Source organism: Lithobates pipiens, unplaced genomic scaffold (genome assembly GCF_037356315.1).
Source record: "Lithobates pipiens isolate NorthernLeopardFrog02 unplaced genomic scaffold, aLitPip1_a1.2 Scaffold_55, whole genome shotgun sequence".
In the NCBI taxonomy this organism is placed as follows: Eukaryota; Metazoa; Chordata; class Amphibia; order Anura; family Ranidae; genus Lithobates; species Lithobates pipiens.
Window position 1 is genome coordinate 256,050 of NW_027507877.1, and position 23,292 is coordinate 279,341.

The window sequence follows — 23,292 nt, forward strand, 5'->3', positions numbered from 1 at the left end:
ACAAAATTTGTCAGAATTTCGGAAATTCAGACTGAAATTCGAATCAAATTTTACATCGAACTCCAGTCAAATTATTATAACTGTAAACATGTTTCTGAAATTATTAGAGTACCATTTTGAAACAATGCTGTTTTAGTTAAGCCAAATGTGATTTAAAGAGTCATTGTGATCATTTTGATGAAGATTTTTTGTTTTTTGTCGATCTTTTGTTTATTCAATTTGCCGCATTCGAATCGAGAAAAAAAACAAAAAACTAAAGTTTTCGATTCGACTGATTTAAAATTGATTCAAGCATTTTGAATCTAAAAAAAAAATCTGTAAATTCAAAGAGACTTCAAAGAATAAAAATTCTGAATATGAATCCCAAATACGAATTTAACGAATCAACCAAATTTAATGAAACCAAATAACTAGATTAACGAATCAAAACAATTTTTTTTTTTTTTTTTGTCATGCACATGTCTAGTCAAAATGACAGAAATTAACACAAAGAAGCAAAATACAACTCTGATTTCATCTGTATCTTATATACAGTTCAGTATAATGGCCCAGAGACCAGAACATTCACACAGCGTTCCTCAGATCAGTGCGGTCACACAGCGTTCCTCTCACAGATATAGTTCAGTTCAGTATAACAGTCCTCCCGTGTCAGATGAGATCCGAGCTTGGCACAGCTTCCAGTCCCTCCAGTGATAGTTCTATAAAGTAAATTAAAACGGGTTTGAGAATTCGCACACTCAGATTTCATAGAGGACATTGCAGAGATATAGCATGGATTCATGAAGAATCGTTGTTGCCAAACCAATCTATTAACCTTCTATGAGGAGGTGAGTTGCCATCAAGATAAAGGAAGGCCCGTAGACGTGGTGTATCTAGATAAAGGAAGGCCCGTAGACGTGGTGTATCTAGATAAAGGAAGGCCCGTAGACGTGGTGTATCTAGATAAAGGAAGGCCCGTAGACGTGGTGTATCTAGAAAAAGGAAGGCCCGTAGACGTGGTGTATCTAGATAAAGGAAGGCCCATAGACATGGTGTATCTAGATAAAGGAAGGCCCGTAGACGTGGTGTATCTAGATAAAGGAAGGCCCGTAGACGTGGTGTATCTAGATAAAGGAAGGCCCATAGACATGGTGTATCTAGATAAAGGAAGGCCCGTAGACGTGGTGTATCTAGATAAAGGAAAGCCCGTAGACGTGGTGTATCTGGATAAAGGAAGGCCCATAGACGTGGTGTATCTGGATAAAGGAAGGCCCGTAGACGTGGTGTATCTAGATAAAGGAAGGCCCGTAGACGTGGTGTATCTGAATTTTGTAAAAGCATTTGACACAGTTCCCCATAAACATTTACTGTACAAAATAAGGTGCGTTGGCATGGACCATAGGGTGAGTACATGGATTGAAAACTGGCTACAAGGGTGAGTTCAGAGGGTGGTTATAAATGGGGAGTACTCGGAATGGTCGGGGGTGGGTAGTGGGGTCCCCCAGGGTTCTGTGCTGGGACCAATCCTATTTAATTTGTTCATAAATGACCTGGAGGATGGATAAACAGTTCAATCTCTGTATTTGCGGACGATACTAAGCTAAGCAGGACAATAAATTCTCTGCAGGATGTGGAAACCTTGCAAAAAGATCTGAACAAATTAATGGGGGGGGGGGGGGGCAACTACATGGCAAATGAGGTTCAATGTAGAAAAATGTAAAAAAATGCATTTGGGTGGCAAAAATCTGAATGCAATCTATAGACTGGGGGGAGAACCTCTGGGGGGATCTAGGATGGAAAAGGACCTGGGGGTCCTAATAGATTGTGTACTCCGCTGCCAGCCCATTACCAACCTCTGCCTGTCCCTGACTATGGTTCTGCTTCCTGATTGGGTACCTCTCTGCCAACCCGTTGCCAACCATTGCCTGTTCCTGACACTACAGTTGATCCTGAGTCTGTACTTACCTACCTGGCTCCTGCTGAACAAGTCAGGTGATCAGTTCCCACATCTTCTCCAGAGAGGTTCCTGTATCTCCAAGCTTCAGCCTTTTGCCTACAGGCACCTGGACATTTTCGTTGCCCTAGCAGTCCCTGTCTCCACTACCAGGGGTGCTTGGACCAGAACCGTGCAAGAGGCCACCTTCAGCATTTCGGGCTCCGCTGTAAGGTAGGTGACAACAGCGCTGTTAATGGTAATACCTAGCAGTCAGATTGACGAGCAAGTCCTCAAGCTTTCATTTAAGCTCTACACTCTATTCTTTATCCAAGTTTGTCCCCTCAATAAACAGAACCAAAACCAAAAAAACTGATTATTGAGCCTAAAAGAAAGTCCTGAATTGAATTCTCATTGGCTGCCAGGGTTCAATAAAGAGAATATTCTGTTCTGTCATCCAGAGTGTGTGCAAATCTTTGTGGAGGAAGAGGGAGGAGGAGGAGGAAGCCCATCATCATACGGAGATACTTCTATTGAAGATTTGGGTGTGTTTCTACTTAAGAAGAAAACAAGTCCTGTCATACTTACTCCATGCTGTCATCTATCCAATTTCCTCTCCACACTCCACCATGGAAGTTATATAGGGTTATCCCGACCCAGAATTCCTTCCCTGTGATGGTCACCAGTCTCTGGATAACATAATGCACAACGTATTATTCATCATATTCCTATCACCTTCTCCTAGCTCCAGACAAGATTGTTATACCTGGTAATATATACAATATAAGACTTCTGAAGCTACCATTTTTCCCATTATTCCTAATAATCTGTTATTTGTAGCAACAACGGACTACAATTACCAGTTATGAGGACTGCCTCCTGTCATTCTCATCTATATCAATGTCCCTCTAGTGCTGGGCTCTAGTAACTGTCATTATATCTGTGAGACAAACAAGGGGACTAGTAGTCTTTGGATTGGCCATTCAGATGGTGAGATATTACCCCCAGGACTACACACCCCAGATATCCCTGTGCAACATGAGGGGACCTCTGGGAGAAACTATAAAAGGGTCAGTGAACCCGCGCCGCGCTCTCTTCTTTTCTTGGGCCTCACCGAGTCCGCACCTCTCTGCTGCACAGAGAGAGGGCTGCAGCCTATCACGCGGCGATCGAGTAACTCCAACCCGGGCCCCCGGAGGGCCCAACTCTCCCTGATGTTCGTCAGACAGGTTACTAGGGATGAGCCGAACACCCCCCGGTTCGGTTCGCACCAGAACTTTCGAACGGACCCCAAATTCGTACGAACTTTAGAACCCCATTGAAGTCTATGGGACTCGAACGTTCGAAATGGAAAGTGCTAATTTTAACGGCTAATATGCAAGATACTGTCCTAAAAAGGGTTTGGGGACCTGGCTCCTGCCCCAGGGGACATGGATCAATGCCTAAAATGTTTTTAAAAATGGCCGTTTTGGCGGGAGCACTGATTTTAATGACGATTAAAGTGAAAAAAAAAAGTTAAATATTCCTTTAAATATGGTGCCTGGGGGGTGTCTGTAGTATGCCTGTGAAGTGCCACGTGTTTCCCGTGTTTAGAACAGTCCCTGCACAAAATGACATTTAACGGAAATAACATCATTTAAAACTGTTTGCGGTTTTAATGTTATATCTGGTTCCTGCAATATGGTTGAAAATCATTCAGAAACATGGCATGGGTAGCCCTCCCTGCCCATTACCAGCCCCTTTGGGTCTTGTACGGATATTAAGGGGAACCCTGTACCCATATTAAAAAAAGGAAATGCGTGTGGCCCCCAGGCCCTATATACTCAGAACAGCAGTATACAGGCGGTGCAAACAAGATAGGGACTGTGTAGGTTTGTTGTGTTAAGTAGTGATGGACGAACTTCCGACGGGACGTTTCGCGAACGCGAAACGCGAACGGACACAAACGTTCGCGAAAACGACCGTTCGCCGCGGGCTCCATTGACTTCAATGGGAGGCGAATTTCGCAAACCTTTAGGTCGAATTTGCGGCCACGGGGTAATTATTAGGGGGTAGCACGTAGTCCCACCACCTGGACAATAGCATAATACATGTATGAGGTGAATTTGGGATCGATAACTACAAGCATTTTTTTTTTATTTGGGAAATTGTTCTGACAATTCAGGACTATGGAGCTAATGAAGGCAATGGAGGAGAGGGAAGGTCAGGGACCAGGGTAGGCAAACAAGAGGGTGCAGGAGATACAGAGCACTGACAGCAGCACCGTAATACAGAGCACTGACATCAGCACCGTGACATACAGCGCTGACAGCAGCTCCGTGACATACAGCGCTGACAGCAGCTCCGTGACATACAGCGCTGACAGCAGCTCCGTGACATACAGCGCTGACAGCAGCTCCGTGACATACAGCGCTGACAGCAGCTCCGTGACATACAGCGCTGACAGCAGCACCGTGACATACAGCGCTGACAGCAGCTCCGTGACATACAGCGCTGACAGCAGCTCCGTGACATACAGCGCTGACAGCAGCTCCGTGACATACAGCACTGACAGCAGCTCCGTGACATACAGCGCTGACAGCAGCTCCGTGACATACAGCGCTGACAGCAGCACCGTGACATACAGCGCTGACAGCAGCTCCGTGACATACAGCGCTGACAGCAGCTCCGTGACATACAGCGCTGACAGCAGCTCCGTGACATACAGCGCTGACAGCAGCTCCGTGACATACAGCGCTGACAGCAGCTCCGTGACATACAGCGCTGACAGCAGCTCCGTGACATACAGCGCTGACAGCAGCTCCGTGACATACAGCGCTGACAGCAGCTCCGTGACATACAGCGCTGACAGCAGCTCCGTGACATACAGCGCTGACAGCAGCTCCGTGACATACAGCGCTGACAGCAGCACCGTAAGCAGCCCCAGGAGGAAGTCAGCACAGCACAGGGATGGTGTGATCCCCTCATAATAAGAACCCCCAGGAGGAAGTCAGCACAGCACAGGGATGGTGGGAGCCCCTCATAATAAGAACACCCAGGAGGAAGTCAGCACAGCACAGGGATGGTGGGAACCCCTCATAATAAGCAGCCCCAGTAGAAATATGACACCGCTCAACCTCTTCAAAGAGGAGGGTAGGGGCATATAGTACGGTGTGCTTTTTTGGGTCAGGGAAGTGAGCCAAATGAATTAAGAAGGTCTGTGTGCTTGATTCCAAAAATTGTTTATAGACATATACATGGTCTACTGATCACATGTGTTGAATTCCTCCGAGATCCATGCCTCATTCATTTTTAGAAATGTGAGGTAGTTAACACTGTGGTGAGCTAGGCGAGTACGCTTATCGGTCACAATCCCCCCTGCTGCGCTGAACGTCCTTTCGGACAGGACACTGGATGAGGGGCAAGCCAACAGTTCGATTGCAAATTGGGCAAGCTCTGGCCAGAGGTCAAGCCTGCCCACCCAGTAGTCTAGGGGTTCATCACTCCTCAGAGCGTCCACATCGGCCGTTAACCCAATGTAGTCGGACACCTGACGGTCTAGGCGTTCCCTGATGCTGGATCCGGATGACACCTGTCGATGGGTCGGCTGAAAGAATGACCTCATATCCGAAGTCACCAACACATCTTCAAACCGGCCTCTTCTTGCAGGCGCTGTTGGATTGGTACCCGCAAATCCTTCTCTGGGAGTGGGAATTGCTCCTCTGCCAGCGCACGCAAAAGCAGAATGCAGCATTTCTCGAAGCAAGGCCTGGAAGTGCTGCATTCTGACAGCCCTCTGCGACGGCGGTAACATTTCCGCCATTTTGTGTTTGTACCGGGGGTCTAAGTACGTTGCCACCCAGTACTGGTCCTTGACCCTCATGCTTTTTATACGGGGGTCCCTATTAAAACACTGGAGCATGAAGGCCCCCATTTGCACTAAAGTGGAAGCGGTGTGGTGGCCTGGCTCCTGCTCATCATCCAGGATAATGTCGTCCTCTTCATTCTCCTCTCCCCATCCTCGCACAACAGGGATCCCAGAAAGGTTTAAAGCATGCTCTTCTTGCTCCTGCTCATCCGCCCCGGCACCATCCTCCTCTGACTCCTCATCAGACTCCTGTTGTTGACTTGTCTCAGATAGAGTAGCCCCCCCTGGGAATTCATCCAGCATTGCGACTTCCTCATCTTCCCGCTCCTGCTCCTCCACAGCCTGATCAATGACACGACGCAATGCACGCTCCAGAAAGAAGGCATAAGGTACCATGTCACTGATGGCGCCATGGCTGCGACTGACCAGTTTGGTGATCTCCTCAAATGGCCGCAGAAGTCTGCATGTGTCGCGCATGAGCAGCCACTGGCGCGGTGAAAAAAAACCCAGCTCCCCAGAACCGTTTCTTTCGCAGAGTTCATACAGGTAGACGTTAACTGCACGTTTCTGCTGGAGCAGCCTATCAAGCATATAGAAGGTTGAGTTCCATCGCGTCGGGCAATCGCAAATAAGACGTCTGACCGGCAGATGGTGTCGCCGCTGAATGTCAGCAAGGCGAGCCATGGCCGTGTAAGATCTTCTGAAATGGGCCGAGATTTTCCTTGCCTGCCGCAAGATGTCCTGGACCCCAGGGTATTTGACAAGGAATCGCTGCACGACCAAGTTTAAGACGTGTGCCATGCACGGCACGTGCGTGATTTTGCCCTGTTTCAATGCGCTAAGCAGATTGGCACCGTTGTCACACACCACTTTACCAACTGTCAAATTGAGCGGTGTTAGCCACTCATCTGCCTGTGAACGCAAAGCTGAAAGGAGTGCCGGGCCAGTGTGGCTCTTTGCTTCCAGGCACAACAGACGCAGCACGGCATGGCAACGTCTCACCTGGCATGTGGAATAGGTTCTGGGGAGCTTGGGCGGTGCAGTGGAAGAGACGCTAGCAGCGGAAAAGGAGGAGGCAGCTGAGGAGGAGAGGGAGGAGGATGGAGTAGGAGGAGGAGAAGAAGAGTCAGGCCTGCATGCAATCCGTGGCGGTAAAACCAAATCTACACGGGTGCCACGGGTTACATGCTTGACGGCCGTCAGAAGGTTCACCCAGTGGGCAGTAAAACTGATATACCTTCCCTGCCCGTGTTTGCTAGACCACGTGTCTGTGGTCAGATGTATCTTGGCACCGACACTGTGTGCCAGAGATACATTCACTTGCCGCTGAACATGGCCATATAGCTCTGGGATGCCCTTCTCTGAGAAATACTTCCTTCCTGGGACCTTCCATTGTGGTGTTCCAATGGCCACAAATTTGCGAAAGGCCTCCGAGTCCACCAGTTTATATGGCAGTAGTTGGCGGGCTATGAGTTCTGACAAGCCAGCCGCCAACCGTTGGGCAAGAGGGTTATCCGGCGTCATCATTTTTTTACGCTCAAACATTAGGCCCACGGAAGCCTGCCTTTTTGCAGAAAAATGTGAGCTTGGCGTGATGGAAGGTGGAGTGGAGGACAATTGTGAGGAGAGAGGAGAAGGAGAAGTAGAAGACGAGGCTGGACGGTGAGAGCCTGCAGTGTGGCTTTGTGTGTTCCGTTGCTCCCACTGGGCTCGGTGATGGCTGCTCATGTGCCTTCTTAAGGCGGTCGTCCCTAGGTGAGTATTGGGCTTACCGCGACTAACGCGTTGACTGCAAAGATTGCAGATGGCAACGCTATTGTCAGCAGCGGACACGTTAAAAAAAGCCCACACTGCGGAGCCATGTGCCGGTGTCCTGGGAGCGCCAGATGTGACCGTACATGGTCGATGACTCGCTCCTGATACATTTGCAGTCTGCTTTGTCCCTGCTGTGCAATGTAAGTCATTGCTGCTTCTCCTCCCTATCTGCTGGTCCATATCTCCCTCTGAACTCCCCTCCTCTTCCTCTCTTGTGGGCACCCACGTGACATCACTAGACACGTCATCATCAACGTCACCTTCCCCACCGCTATAAGTAGAGTAGGCAGCAACACCGGGGACCAACCTCCTCCTTGGGCTGATCTGGGTACTGGCGTCAGACTGCTGAGTAGCGCTTGTTGCTACCTCCTCTTCCTGATCCAATACCAAGAGTGGCTGCGCATCAGAAATGTCCTCTTGATATGGATCGGAAAATAATTCCAGTGACTCAAGCGGAAGGTATGTGGTGGTGGTGGTGGTGGTCGTGTTGTTGGTGGTAGTGTCTTTGGGGGTGCACATAGCAGAGAGTGAAGAAGAGGGTGCAGATCGAGAGGATGAGGAGGGTGCAGAAGAGTAAGGCTGAGCGAGCCACTCAACCAAGTCTGGTGCATCCTTTAAAGTAATTGAACGCACCTTCTGCAACTTCCCACTTTGGCTCAAGCCTGTTGCTCCTGCCCTACCCCTACCACCCCTGCGGAAGGGCCTGCCTCTTCCTCTGCATGTCATTTTTTAAATGACCCTGTGACAAAACTCTTAGTCCCTATACCGCTGAAGGACTGCTGCAGTATAGGTGAGCGGTCAGCAGTGGTGCACGTCAACCCTATCTATTGTGGACCGATAGCGGTCCTTACAGAACAGCAGACTGTACCGCACTCAAGCCTATGTACCGTAGCACCCTATACCAAGTTACCAGTCCTTATAAGAACTTTTGTGGACCAAGCAGGTTGTGTATTAGTGTTTAGCAGACTGTACGTCAGTCCCTATACCGCTGAAGGACTGCTGCAGTATAGGGCAGCGGTCAGCAGTGGTGCACGTCAACCCTATCTATTGTGGACCGATAGCGGTCCTTACAGAACAGCAGACTGTACCGCACTCAAGCCTATGTACCGTAGCACCCTATACCAAGTTACCAGTCCTTATAAGAACTTTTGTGGAACAAGCAGGTTGTGTGTTAGTGATTAGCAGACTGTACGTCAGTCCCTATACCGCTGAAGGACTGCTGCAGTATAGGTGAGCGGTCAGCAGTGGTGCACGTCAACCCTATCTATTGTGGACCGATAGCGGTCCTTACAGAACAGCAGACTGTACCGCACTCAAGCCTATGTACCGTAGCACCCTATACCAAGTTACCAGTCCTTATAAGAACTTTTGTGGACCAAGCAGGTTGTGTATTAGTGTTTAGCAGACTGTACGTCAGTCCCTATACCGCTGAAGGACTGCTGCAGTATAGGGCAGCGGTCAGCAGTGGTGCACGTCAACCCTATCTATTGTGGACCGATAGCGGTCCTTACAGAACAGCAGACTGTACCGCACTCAAGCCTATGTACCGTAGCACCCTATACCAAGTTACCAGTCCTTATAAGAACTTTTGTGGACCAAGCAGGTTGTGTATTAGTGTTTAGCAGACTGTACGTCAGTCCCTATACCGCTGAAGGACTGCTGCAGTATAGGGCAGCGGTCAGCAGTGGTGCACGTCAACCCTATCTATTGTGGACCGATAGCGGTCCTTACAGAACAGCAGACTGTACCGCACTCAAGCCTATGTACCGTAGCACCCTATACCAAGTTACCAGTCCTTATAAGAACTTTTGTGGAACAAGCAGGTTGTGTGTTAGTGATTAGCAGACTGTACGTCAGTCCCTATACCGCTGAAGGACTGCTGCAGTATAGGTGAGCGGTCAGCAGTGGTGCACGTCAACCCTATCTATTGTGGACCGATAGCGGTCCTTACAGAACAGCAGACTGTACCGCACTCAAGCCTATGTACCGTAGCACCCTATACCAAGTTACCAGTCCTTATAAGAACTTTTGTGGACCAAGCAGGTTGTGTATTAGTGTTTAGCAGACTGTACGTCAGTCCCTATACCGCTGAAGGACTGCTGCAGTATAGGGCAGCGGTCAGCAGTGGTGCACGTCAACCCTATCTATTGTGGACCGATAGCGGTCCTTACAGAACAGCAGACTGTACCGCACTCAAGCCTATGTACCGTAGCACCCTATACCAAGTTACCAGTCCTTATAAGAACTTTTGTGGACCAAGCAGGTTGTGTGTTAGTGTTTAGCAGACTGTACGTCAGTCCCTATACCGCTGAAGGACTGCTGCAGTATAGGGCAGCGGTCAGCAGTGGTGCACGTCAACCCTATCTATTGTGGACCGATAGCGGTCCTTACAGAACAGCAGACTGTACCGCACTCAAGCCTATGTACCGTAGCACCCTATACCAAGTTACCAGTCCTTATAAGAACTTTTGTGGAACAAGCAGGTTGTGTGTTAGTGATTAGCAGACTGTACGTCAGTCCCTATACCGCTGAAGGACTGCTGCAGTATAGGTGAGCGGTCAGCAGTGGTGCACGTCAACCCTATCTATTGTGGACCGATAGCGGTCCTTACAGAACAGCAGACTGTACCGCACTCAAGCCTATGTACCGTAGCACCCTATACCAAGTTACCAGTCCTTATAAGAACTTTTGTGGACCAAGCAGGTTGTGTATTAGTGTTTAGCAGACTGTACGTCAGTCCCTATACCGCTGAAGGACTGCTGCAGTATAGGGCAGCGGTCAGCAGTGGTGCACGTCAACCCTATCTATTGTGGACCGATAGCGGTCCTTACAGAACAGCAGACTGTACCGCACTCAAGCCTATGTACCGTAGCACCCTATACCAAGTTACCAGTCCTTATAAGAACTTTTGTGGACCAAGCAGGTTGTGTATTAGTGTTTAGCAGACTGTACGTCAGTCCCTATACCGCTGAAGGACTGCTGCAGTATAGGGCAGCGGTCAGCAGTGGTGCACGTCAACCCTATCTATTGTGGACCGATAGCGGTCCTTACAGAACAGCAGACTGTACCGCACTCAAGCCTATGTACCGTAGCACCCTATACCAAGTTACCAGTCCTTATAAGAACTTTTGTGGAACAAGCAGGTTGTGTGTTAGTGATTAGCAGACTGTACGTCAGTCCCTATACCGCTGAAGGACTGCTGCAGTATAGGGCAGCGGTCAGCAGTGGTGCACGTCAACCCTATCTATTGTGGACCGATAGCGGTCCTTACAGAACAGCAGACTGTACCGCACTCAAGCCTATGTACCGTAGCACCCTATACCAAGTTACCAGTCCTTATAAGAACTTTTGTGGAACAAGTGAGTTGTGAATGTTTAGCAGACTGCAGCAGAAGGGCAGCAGTCAAGTATAATATCCTTTCTATATTTGGAAGAAAGAATATTATACATGTACAAGCCTATTACTGTACCACTGATACCAGTCCTGAAAAGAACCTTTGTGGAACTAATAATAACAGCAAGTCTTTAAAATTACCCTCACTGCCTGACAACACTGCTTCCTTCCTGTCCCTATACAAATTGGCAAAAAAAGAGAACGATTAGTGGTTACTGGAACAGCTCTTTTGTGGACCTTGATAGTAACAGCTAATGATGATGATGATGATGATGATGATGAAAGACTAATCTGGCTGTCCCTGTAGCATACACCGTCCTTTCCCTTTCTCTAAACTAACAAAAGACACTCAGGCTGCTGCAAGAATCAGCAGCACAGCAAACCTATCAACACCTAACACCTATACCAGTCCTGAAAAGAACTTTTGTGTACCAAATAGCTAGTGGTTTATCTCTCCCTACTCCACACAGGAACCTGTCCCTATCTTAACAGAAGAAAGAATGTAAAATGGCCACCGGATCGGGTGTATTTATAGGTTAGGGGGAATGTACAAGTGTCCATGTGCTGTCATGTCTCAATTGGCTGTCCTGTATCACATGATAAACGTGTCACCAAAGGTTAAAGTTCTTGTATACATTAAACACGTAAGTCCGCCGCGGCGAACGACGGAAAAAGGCGTTCGAACGTGCGGACCGCGAATGTCGGAAATTCGCCGCGAAACGACCGCCGGGCGAACCGTTCGGCCATCACTAGTGTTAAGTAGAATCTGTTTGTAATTTTGAACTGGTACATTTTTAAAGTGTAGCTCCAGTCAAACTGTTTTTAAGCTTTTTGGAAAACATAGGGAAGGGTTATCACCCCTGTATAATTTGTTTTGTCGTCCGTCTTTTTTCATCTTACTTGCTGTTTTCTCCTTCCGTTTGCAAGTAGGAGACATTTGTAAGTTGGATGTTTGAAAGTAGGGGTCTGCCCTATATACTCTGCAGAAATGGCGGAACAAGGTGTTGGTTTTGCCACAACATTGTAAGCCCTCAAAGTGACTCTTGGTGGGCGCTTGAGCGCCCTGCTGTGAACGATTATATCAAGAATTGTAATTACATGCCATTGTTGAACAGTGGTAGAAAAATTGACCTTTGGTGGTTGTGGTGCTGGTGCCACAACACTATAAGTCCTCACAGTTACTCTGGGTGGGCACAGGAACGGGCCCTCCTGTGAAATATTATATCAAGAATTGTAATTACATGTCCCTGTTAAACAGGGGCAGAAAAATTGGGCCTTAGGCACTGGTGCTGGTGCCACAACACTGCAACCTCTCCCATATACTCTAGTTTTATTGCAGGAATTAGCCCTGCTGCAAAGCATTGCATCAAAAATTGTACTTAAACACCCCTGTTAAACAGGGGCAGAAAAATTGGGCTGATGGCATCACCCAGAACCAGAAATGTTCTTCCAACATATCAGCGGAGGAGGAAGAGGATAGACAATCAACATAACAGGACAGTCACTCAGCATCAGCATAGGCAGTCTTGAAGGGATGTGATATTTCAAAAAAAATTATTCTGTTACATCAGCTTCAGGTGCTTGGTAGCTGTGGGTGATCCAAGACTGATTCATCTTGATGAAGGTCAGTCGATCAACTGATTCGGTGGACTGGCGCACCCTGTGATCAGTAACAAAGCCACCAGCAGCACTGAAGGTGCGTTCCGAAAGAACGCTGGATGCAGGACAGGCCAGTAGCTCAATTGCATACTGTGCAAGCTCTGGCCAGTGATCCATCCTCAAGACCCAGTAAGCCAGAGGATTTTCGGTGGGAAAGGTGTCCAAGTCTGACCTTGCCCCTAGGTATTCCTGCACCATGTAAATCAGACGCTAGCGATGGTTGCTGGAACCGATCATACCTTGGGGCTGCGGACTAAAAAATTGTCTGAAAGCATCAGTCAGACGGCCACCTTCTCCACCGCTCCTTCTGATCGATGCCTCAGCAACACGTTGTCCAGGACCAGGAGTTTGTAACCTCCCCTCTGCGATGGCAAGATAAGGTCGGCAACCTTACCCTTGTACCGTGGATCAAGGAGAGTGGCCAGCCAGTAATGGTCCCTCTCCTTGATCCGAAGAATACGAGGATCCTTCCGCAGGCTTTGCAGGATCAGGGAGGCCATGCAGCGTAGGTTAGCTGAGACATTCGGTGCGGAGTCCTCTGGGTCACTAAGGACAACATGATCCGCAGCTACCTCCTCCCAGCCACGTACAAGTTCACGTGTTTCTTGGGACTGTAAATCATCTCTACAAGACTGCTGCTGCTGCTGCTGCTGATGCTGAGTGCCAGCCTCCACCTCCATGCTGACACAATCATCCTCCTCCTCCTCTTCCTCCTCCTCCTCCTCTTCCTGTGTGATGGGTGGGACAGCAGGAACACTGTCTGGATAAAGGGGGCCTTGAGAGGCAAGGAAGTCCTCCTCTTCCTGCCTCTGTTCTGCCTCAAGTGCCCTGTCCATTATTCCACGCAGCGTATGCTCCAAGAGGTGGACAAGAGGTACAGTGTCACTGATGCATGCACTGTCACTGCTCACCATCCTTGTGGCCTCCTCAAACGGTGACAGGACAGTGCATGCATCCCTGATCATGCCCCACTGGCGTGGTGAAAAAAAAACCGAGCTCCCCTGACCCTGTCCTGGTGCCGTAGTCGCACAGGTACTCATTGATGGCCCTCTGCTGCGCGTGCAGCCACTGCAGCATGGCCAACGTTGAGTTCCACCTTGTGGGCATGTCACATATAAGGCGGTTCTTGGGCAGGTTCAACTCCTTTTGGAGCTCAGCCAGCCGAGCACAGGCATTAAATGATCGGCGGAAATGCACACAGACTTTCCTGGCCTGCTTCAGGACATCCTGTAAGCCCGGGTACCTGCCCAAGAACCACTGCACCACCAGGTTAAGGAAGTGAGCTACACAGGGCACATGGGTCAGTTGTCCCTGTCGGAGGGCGGAGAGGAGGTTGGTGCCATTGTCGCAAACCACCATTCCTGGCTTAAGCTGGCGTGGCGTCAACCACCTCTCGGCCTGCCCCTGCAGAGCTGACAAAACATCTGCCCCAGTGTGGCTCCTGTCCCCCAAACAAACCAGCGCAAGCACGGCATGGCATCGTTTTGCCTGCGTACTTGCGTAGCCCCTGAAACGCCTACGGAGCACCATTGGTTCTGAGGACAGAGCACTGGAAGAGGCCATGGAGGAAGAAGAAGAGGAGGGGGTGGAGGAGAGAGGTGTGTCACAACCAATAGTAGCATTTTGGAGGCGTGGTGGCGGAACAACCTCCAACACTACTGCACCTTGTCCTGCATCCTTCCCAGCTGCCAGAAGAGTGACCCAATGGGCTGTGAAAGACGACAGGTAACGTCCCTGTCCATGCCTGCTGGACCATGAGTCAGCGGTAATATGCACCTTACCGCTGACCGCCCTGTCCAGGGAGGCAAGGACATTGCCTTCCACATGCCGGTAGAGACCCGGAATTGCCTTCCGTGACAAAAAGTGGCGTTTGGGGACCTGCCACTGAGGAACCGCACATTGTAAAAACTCACGGAAGGGGGCCGAGTCTACCAACTGAAAAGGCAGCAGTTGAAGTGCTAGCAATTTAGCCAAGCTAGCATTCAACCGCTGGGCATGTGGATGGCTGGGAGTGAACTTCTTTTGACGGTCCAGCAGCTGGGGCAGGGACATTTGCCTGCTATAATCGGACGTGGGTGTACTGCTAGCAGAGTGCCCGGAAGCACTTGGCTGTGACACACCTAATTCTACACCTTCAGTCCTCTCAGAGCAGGTTTCAGAGAGGACTGAAGGTCTAGTGGGTTTGGAGATCCCAGCTGATGAGGAGCAAGGAGAGGTCCGCTTTGTTCTTTGGTGTGGGTCTTTGAGGTACGCTTGCCAACGAGCTGCATGGCAGGTCAACATATGTCTGGTCAAGCATGTGGTGCCCAAGCGGCTGATGTTTTGGCCATGCGAGATACACTTGAGACATATGTTGCAAATAGCAGCGGTGCGATCTGATGCACTCGTCTCAAAAAAGGCCCACACCAAAGAACTTTTAGAATAACGCGCAGAGGCAGCGCCCTGCACAGGCGGAGCTCTGTGGTGTGATTCAGTCGGTGTGCTGCCCCTAAGCTGGCCCCCGGAGGGCATCCTGCCTCGTTAGACATGGGCCTCCTCCTCCTCCTCTCTCCTACCAGGTTCCCACGTGGAGTCAGTGCCCTCATCATCCCCTCCCCCTTCATCACTGGAGCAAACCTGGCAATATGCTGCAGCTTGTGGAACATGACTGCCAGATTGCTGTCCTTCTTGAGCATCCCCTCTCTCTGCGCTCACGCTACTGCCTTCCTCTAGCTGAGTATCATCATCAGAGCCTACAAAACACTGGGCATCCTCCTGGAGCATGTACCCAACACTGTGCTCAAAGAGTTCAGGGGACTCCTCAGGAGGACGTGGTGGGTCTAGGGAAGGAGTGACTGATGATGACATTGAGACGAGGGAAGACGATGCGTTGGCAGCTGCTTTGCTAGTACCCTGAGCCTGGGTGAGAGAGGATGAGGAGGATGAAGAGGGCTTGGTCATCCACTCTACCAAGTCGTTGGCATGTTGCGGTTCAACATGTCCAGCTGCCGAAAAGAAGGACAAGCGTGTCCCATGGCCACGTGCTGATGACAATGCACCGCGTCCACAACCAGCACTGTTGTCTCTAGACACAGAGCCTGCTTGCCCTCTTTTATCGGCTCGCGCCTGTCTGCCTCTCCTTGCTGGCCTTCCAGACATGGTAATGGCCTGAAGGGAGTTGGGTAAAACAGCAGTTGGGTAGTTTATATTGTGCTGGAGGCACACAACACCCACTAACTCCTGCAGATGCCTTTATTACAGAACACCAGAGATAAAGGGGTATACTGTAATTGAGTCACACAACACCCACTAAGCCCTGCAGATGGCTCTATTAGAGAACAGCAATAAAGGGTAGATACAGGTGTATATTGTGCTGGAGGCACACAACACCCACTAACTCCTGCAGATGCCTTTATTATAGAACACCAGAGATAAAGGGGTATATACAGATGTATACTGTGCTGTGCTGGAGGCACACACAACTTCCAATAACTCCTGCAGATGGCAGATGGCTCAAATAGAGAAGAGCTATGTAGGCGGATATAGCGGTGTGCAGGGGCATAACTAGAAATCACAGGGCCCCATAGCAAAATGTTGTATGGGCCCCCCCCCACCAAAAAAAATTAACTAATGCCATTAAACAACAGACTACCACACCCATGTGGCACAGTACCCAGGCAACGGCTTATATTAATTTTGAACAACAAAGTATGCAGTATACTCTATGCAGCCCCTGGAGGGAACACATTGCTGACCTCCAGGCCTTCTAACCAATTTCTGTTCTGTTATATAAAATGAAATAGTTCAACTCACCATAATGCAAAATCAGTGGGATCCCTGAGCGTGTCACTTGCCATCATCGCCTGCCACCAGATGCAGATTGTAACTTGTCACACGTTGCGAAATGTCACCTACCACATGTTGCGGATTGTCACTTGCCAAGTCACCTGCCACACATTATGGATTGTCACTTGCCACGTCCTGGATTGTCACTTGCCACACATTATGGATTGTCACTTGCCACACATTATGGATTGTCACTTGCCACGTCCTGGATTGTCACTTGCCACACATTATGGATTGTCACATGCCACGTCCTGGATTGTCACTTGCCACGTCACTTGCCACACATTATGGATTGTAACTTGCCACGTCCTGGATTGTCACTTGCCACACATTAAGGATTGTCACTTGTCACATCACCTGCTACACATTGCAGATTGTCCACTTGCCACGTCGCCTGCCACCAGATGCAGATTGTCACTTGTCACACGTTGCAGAATGTCACCTGCCACATGTTGCGGATTGTCCACTTGCCAAGTCCCGGATTGTCACTTGCCACATTACCTGCCACACATTACGGATTGTCACTTGCCATGTCCTAGATTGTCACTTGCCACGTCTCGGGTTGTCACTTGCCACGTCACCTGCCACACATTACGGATTGTCACTTGCCACGTCACCTGCCACACATTACGGATTGTCACTTGTCACATCACGGATTTTCACTTGCCACGTCACCTGCCACATGTTACGAATTGTCACTTGTCACATCACGGATTTTCACTTGCCACGTCACCTGCCACATGTTACGGATTGTCACTTGCCACATCCAGGTTGTCACTTGCCACGTCACCTGCCACACATTACGGATTGTCACTTGCCACATCCTAGATTGCCACACATTACAGATTGTCACTTACCACATCCTAGATTGTCACTTGCCACACATTATGGATTGTCACTTGCACGTCCCGGGTTGTCACTTGCCACGTCACCTGCCACACATTACGGATTGTCACGTCACGGATTTTCACTTGCCACGTCACCTGCCACATGTTACAGATTGTCACTTGCCACATCCAGGTTGTCACTTGCCACGTCACCTGCCACACATTACGGATTGTCACTTGCCACGTCCTAGATTGCCACACATTACAGATTGTCACTTACCACATCCTAGATTGTCACTTGCCACACATTATGGATTGTCACTTGCACGTCCCAGGTTGTCACTTGCCACGTCACCTGCCACACATTACGGATTGTCACTTGTCACGTCACGGATTTTCACTTGCCACGTCACCTGCCACATGTTACGGATTGTCACTTGCCACATCCAGGTTGTCACTTGCCATGTCACCTGCCACACGTTACGGATTGTCACTTGCCACGTCCCTGGTTGTCACTTGCCACGTTGCCTGCCACACATTATGGATTGTCATTTGCCACGTCATGGATTTTCACTTGCCACGTCACCTGCCACACGTTACGGATTGTCACTTGCCACGTCCTGGGTTGTCACTTGCCACGTTGCCTGCCACACATTATGGATTGTCACTTGCTCTGCCACTTTCCTGCTGTGTCACAGAGTCAGGCAGCAGATTATCAGTCAGGCAGCAGAGAGATAATGTCATCTCTCTGCTTCCTGGCTGCCTGCACAGTGAGGGGGGAACTGCACTGCAGGGATGAGAGGGCGGCGAGAGATGATGTCATCTCTATGCTCCCTCTCCCGTCAGCTCCCTGATTGGCCAGCCCGCTCACGCCCACTCTCTCACCAGCGGACCGGCCACTCTCATCTGCCTCCCACTATCACCCGCGGAGCCCCCCGCGGACCCGTGGAGCCCCCCGCGGACCCGCGGACTGCCCGCTCTCACCCGCGGAGCCGCCCGCGGTCCACCCGCAGAGCCGCGGACTACCCGAATGCCGCCCGCGGACCGCCAGCTCTCACCCGCGGAGCCGCCCGCGGACCACCCGCGGAGCCGCGGACTGCCCTCGGGCCACCCGCGGAGCCGCCCGCTATCTCCCGCGGAGCCATAGCGCCTGTCCTCACCGGGCCCCATTTGACTGCGGGCCCCATAGCGCCCGCATGTGCTGCTATGGCGGTAGTTCCGCCACTGGCGGTGTGTACTGGGTACAGAGCACGCAGACAGCACGCACAAGCTCCTAACACTACTGACTGCAAGCTCTATTATAAAAGATAGATCACTAGCTATAAAGGTTAGGTGAATATAGCGGTGTATACTGCGGTCAGGGCAAGCAGACAACAACCACTACAGAAGAGCAAGAACGAAAATCGGCCAAAAACGATCGGTGTGTACTGTGTTGAAGGTACACAGAACACCCACTAACTGCTTCAGACGCCAACACACTACACAAGGCCGCCGCGCTGGCGGCCTTATATAGTGTGGGGCGTGTACTACACAGCCTGAGCTATGATTGGCCACAGGCATCCTGCCTGTGGCCAATCATGGCTCTCCTCGCTGCTGGCGCTGTGATTGGCCAAGCATGCGGGGTCACAGTGCATGCTTGGCCAATCATGAGCCATAAATGCACTGCGATGATGCAGTGCATTGTGGGCCGTGAGTGCCACACGAATTTGGCGCGAACGGCCCATAACGTTGGGAATTCGCCGAACGGGCGAACAGCCGATGTTTGAGTCGAACGTATGTTCGACTCGAACACGAAACTCATCCCTACTGGTTACATGTTTTTGTGTTACAGAGGAGGTCTAGTGCTAGAATTATTGCTCTCGCTCTAACGTTCGCGGCGATACCTCACATGTGTGGTTTGCACACCGTTTTCATATGTGGGCGGGTCTTACGTATGCGTTCGCTTCTGCGTACGAGCTCATGGGGACAGGGGCGCTTTAATTTTTTTATTTTATTTTTTATTGTTAATTTTACCTTTTTTTTTTTTGTTTGACACTTAAAAAAAAAAAAAAAAAAATTTGATTACTTTTATTCCTATTACAAGGAATGTAAACATCCCTTGTGATAGGAATATGGCACGATCGGACATATTTACAGTGAGATTTGGGGGTCAATAAGACCCCATATCTCACCTCTAGGCTGGGAAGCCTAAAGTAAAAAAACAAAAAACGATCACGACTTCCCAGCCAAGGTGGCGCCGTTATTTTGAATGCAGAGGCCGGGCGTGACGTCATAACATCACGCCCGGCCTCCGAACGATCATAGAGACTCCGGGGACCGTCTGGTCCGCCGGAAATCTCTATGGTATCATCCGGGGGCCAGCGGATTCCGTGACCGACTCACCGATGGAAGCGGTGAGTCGGTAGAAGCACCGGAGGGCGGCGGGAGGGGGGAGTCCCCTCCCACCGCCCGCAAGGACGATCAAGCGGCGGAATAGCCTCTATGATCATTCTTATGGTGCAGGGAATCGCCGGCTGAAAATGACAATATCTGAATGATGTCTGTGGCCTCAGGTATCATTCAGATATAACCACTGAAAGTTGAGGCTGTTCCTGGAAATCCTACCGGCGCGAAGTTTAGATATATATACAGAAATAGTAACATACATTAGTAATACTATAAATATGTGTATGGCACATATACTTACAAGATTGCCAAGACTGTCATATGCAACACATTCCACTTAGAATATTTAAGAATAGGGATGAGCTTCGAGTTTGAGTCGAACTCATGTTCGACTCGAACATTGCCTGTTTGGGCTGTTCGCTGCAAATTCGAAAAGCCGGAACACCCTATACAAGTCTATGGGAGAAATCTAAAGTGATAATTTTAAAGGGTAATATGCAGGTTACTGTCCTAAAAAGTGTTTGGGGACCCGGGTCCTGCCCCAGGGGACATGTATCAATGCAAAAAAAAGTTTTAAAAGCTGCAGTTTTTTCAGGAGCAGTGATTTTAATAATGATTAAAGTGAAACAATAAAAGTGTAATATTCCTTTAAATTTCGTAGAAATTAGAACTTAGAACTGTCGCTGCACAAAGTGTCATTTCTGCAGGAAAAAAAGTATTTTAAAATCACTTGCGGCTAAATTGTCGGCTCCCTTAATACAGAGAACGCTCAATGAGTGTTCTCTGTATTAGCCGACAATTCATTCATTCATTGATAAAAAAAAATTAAAAAAAAAGCGTGGGGGTTCCCCTAAATTCAATTACCAGGCCCTTCAGGTCTGACATGGATATTAAGGGGAACCCCGTGTCAAATTAAAAAAAAAAATTGACGCGGGGGTCCCCCTAAATATCCATACCAGACCCTTCAGGTCTGAAATGGATATTAAGGGGAACCCCACATCAAATAAAAAAAAATTGACGTGGGGTCCCCCTAAAAATCCATATCAGACCCTTTATCCGAGCACGCAACCTGGCAGGCTGCAGGAAAAGAGGGGGGGACGAGAGAGCGCCCCCCCTCCCTCCTGAACCGTACCAGGCCACATACCCTCAACATTGGGAGGATGCTTTGGGGGTCTGTGACCCCTCAAAGCACCTTGTCCCCATGTTGATGAGGACAAGGGCCTCATCCTCACAACCCTGGCCGGTGGTTGTGAGGGTCTGCGGGCGGGGCTCTTATCAGAATCTGGAAGCCCCCTTTAACAAGGGGACCCCCAGATCCCGGCCCCCCCCTGTTTGAAATGGTAAGGGGGTACAAAAGTACCCCTACCATTTCACAAAGAAAGTGTAAAAATGGTTGAATAAGACAAACACACTTTTGAAAAATGTCTTTACTAAAAATAAAAAAAATAAAAAAAAAATTCCAGCGGTGGTAATACACTCTTGCTATCCAGCGACGGATCTCCGGGGTCCAGCGATGGATGATCATATCCAGCGACGGGGGATCTCTCAGTCCAGCGCTGTCCATACATCCATCTTCTTTCTCCATTCCGGAGATACTGCGTAGATCCCAGCGCTGACGTTTCTTATATTAGGAGGGCGGGGCCACTCGTCACCTGACCCCGCTCACCTCAGCTTTCCAAAAAATTCATGATTCAGCATGGGAGGGGGCAATTACTTTTTCACATATGGCCAGGCAGATTTTTTTCCCCTTAATAAATGAAATAAAAATTTATAAACTGCATATTGGATTTATTCAGATTATCTTTGTGTAATATTTTTTTTTTATTATTTGAATAATTTAAGTGTGAAAAATATGGCAAAAAAAAGAAAAAAAAATAGGAAGAGGCAAATACTTTTTTCACAGCACTGTATATGTATTTGACTTGTGTTGAGTGTCATTTAAAGGTGCCTGCAAAAAGATGTCTGAACCCAGAGTGTCAGGTGGGTTGGAGTGTTCATTGGGTCAGGGCGATGCAGATGAACAGGTAAATCAAGGCAGCCCTCTAGGGGGCAGTGCTACATCTACATCTCTATGTCCTTGATCATAAATATATACTGTATATATGGAGTAACGGACTCAGAACTGATCTTCTGATCCTGATATGATGGCAGCTTTACAGGCCCCAAGCTAAATATTAATAAACTATACATATTTACATTTATATATAAAGAACTCTCTCCAATGAACTTCTTTCTATCGGTGATCTAGGTCGTTATAGTCTCATGAGATATCCCTTAATTTTACAGTTTTTCGGTAATAAATTTGTTCCAAAACAATTAAGTACTGCTGGGACCTCGAAGAAGGGGACAATACCCCGAAAGCTTGCATCGAAAAATGATATGGACACTACTCAGTTGTTTCTGTTGCAAGTGCACTAATGCGGCTACAATCACATCAAGTTTCTTTGGTCCAAGAAACACTGATTATCTAACAGTCGCATTGATAGCTGGGGCCCCACCACAGAATATGCTGATCAAGACTAATCTAAGAGGGAGAGGATTCCAATACAGGAGCCCAATATATGGAACACCAGATGCTCTCCACCCCTCCCCCCTCCCTACAACTGGTGATCCCGACACTGACCCGTATGGTCTCCTCCTTCACCAGGGCCAGTCTGGAGTCACGTTCTCCACAGTCTTTATCACTGAGTGATCGTGACTTCTTGTCCTCAGAGAAGAAATAACATTTATCATTGATGGTGATCCAGAGATTCAGACATCTAGGAGACCGTTCTGTAATATGGAATAATAGAGACAGTCAGTAATGATAGAGAGGAAAATGGAAAAATAGCACTGGACCTGTAGGTTTATCTCACAGGTATTGATATCTTTTGTGGTTTATCTGTTTTGGGATGTTTTTTTGTGTTTGAATATTGGTAAGGGCAGCTGTAGGTTCTGTTTATATAATTAAAGCAGATCTTCACCAATTTTCAAAAGTTATCCCCATTGTAATACCCATCCATAGTGCATTAATAAATGGATATTATTGTTTTTTATTTTCATTATTTGAAAGTACCACTCGCCTAGGTGAGTGACATCATTATGTTAATCCGTTGACTCCTGGGATATCGGCTTCATCAATCCCAGGAGTCTGCGGGCATCCTAAGCGCCTAATATCATTCCATAGGTGAAAATTACACATTCGGGGAGGATTTGCTTTAGCAACTGGAGGAATCCCAAGGTTGGTAACACAGGCGGGCATCTGGAAGAGTCCCAGGACTGGCACCACAGGAATGCAGTTGGAGTAATCCCAGGGCTGGCACCACAGGTGGGCAGCTGGTAGAATCCCAGGGCTGGCACCACAGGAAGGCAGCTGGAGTAATCCCAGGGCTGGCACCACAGGTGGGCAGCTGGTAGAATCCCAGGGCTGGCACCACAGGAAGGCAGCTGGAGGAATCCCAGGGCTGGTACCACAGATGGGCAGCTGGAGGAAAACCAGAGTTGGTGCCACAGGTAGAAAGTTGGAGGAATCCCAGGGCTGGTACGACAAGCAGGCAGCTGGAGGAATCCCAGGACCGGTAGCACATGTGGGCAGCTGGAGGAAGAGTCCCAGAACTGGCATCACAGGCAGGCAGCTGGAAAAATCCTAG

General features: G+C 49.0%; 1 protein-coding gene across 1 annotated transcript in view; it reads right to left on the minus strand.

The window, feature by feature from the left end:
* Positions 1-459: 459 nt before the first annotated feature.
* The window catches only part of LOC143957727 (killer cell lectin-like receptor subfamily B member 1A), a 41,482-nt gene continuing 18,649 nt past the window's right edge, over positions 460-23,292 (minus strand). The window contains exons 3-5 of the mRNA XM_077467429.1: positions 22,287-22,435; positions 2,501-2,601; positions 460-698 (exon numbers count right to left, since the gene is read on the minus strand). Coding sequence (XP_077323555.1) covers positions 593-698; positions 2,501-2,601; positions 22,287-22,435 — 356 coding nt within the window. The 3' untranslated portion in view covers positions 460-592. The remainder of the gene's footprint in view (positions 699-2,500; positions 2,602-22,286; positions 22,436-23,292) is intronic.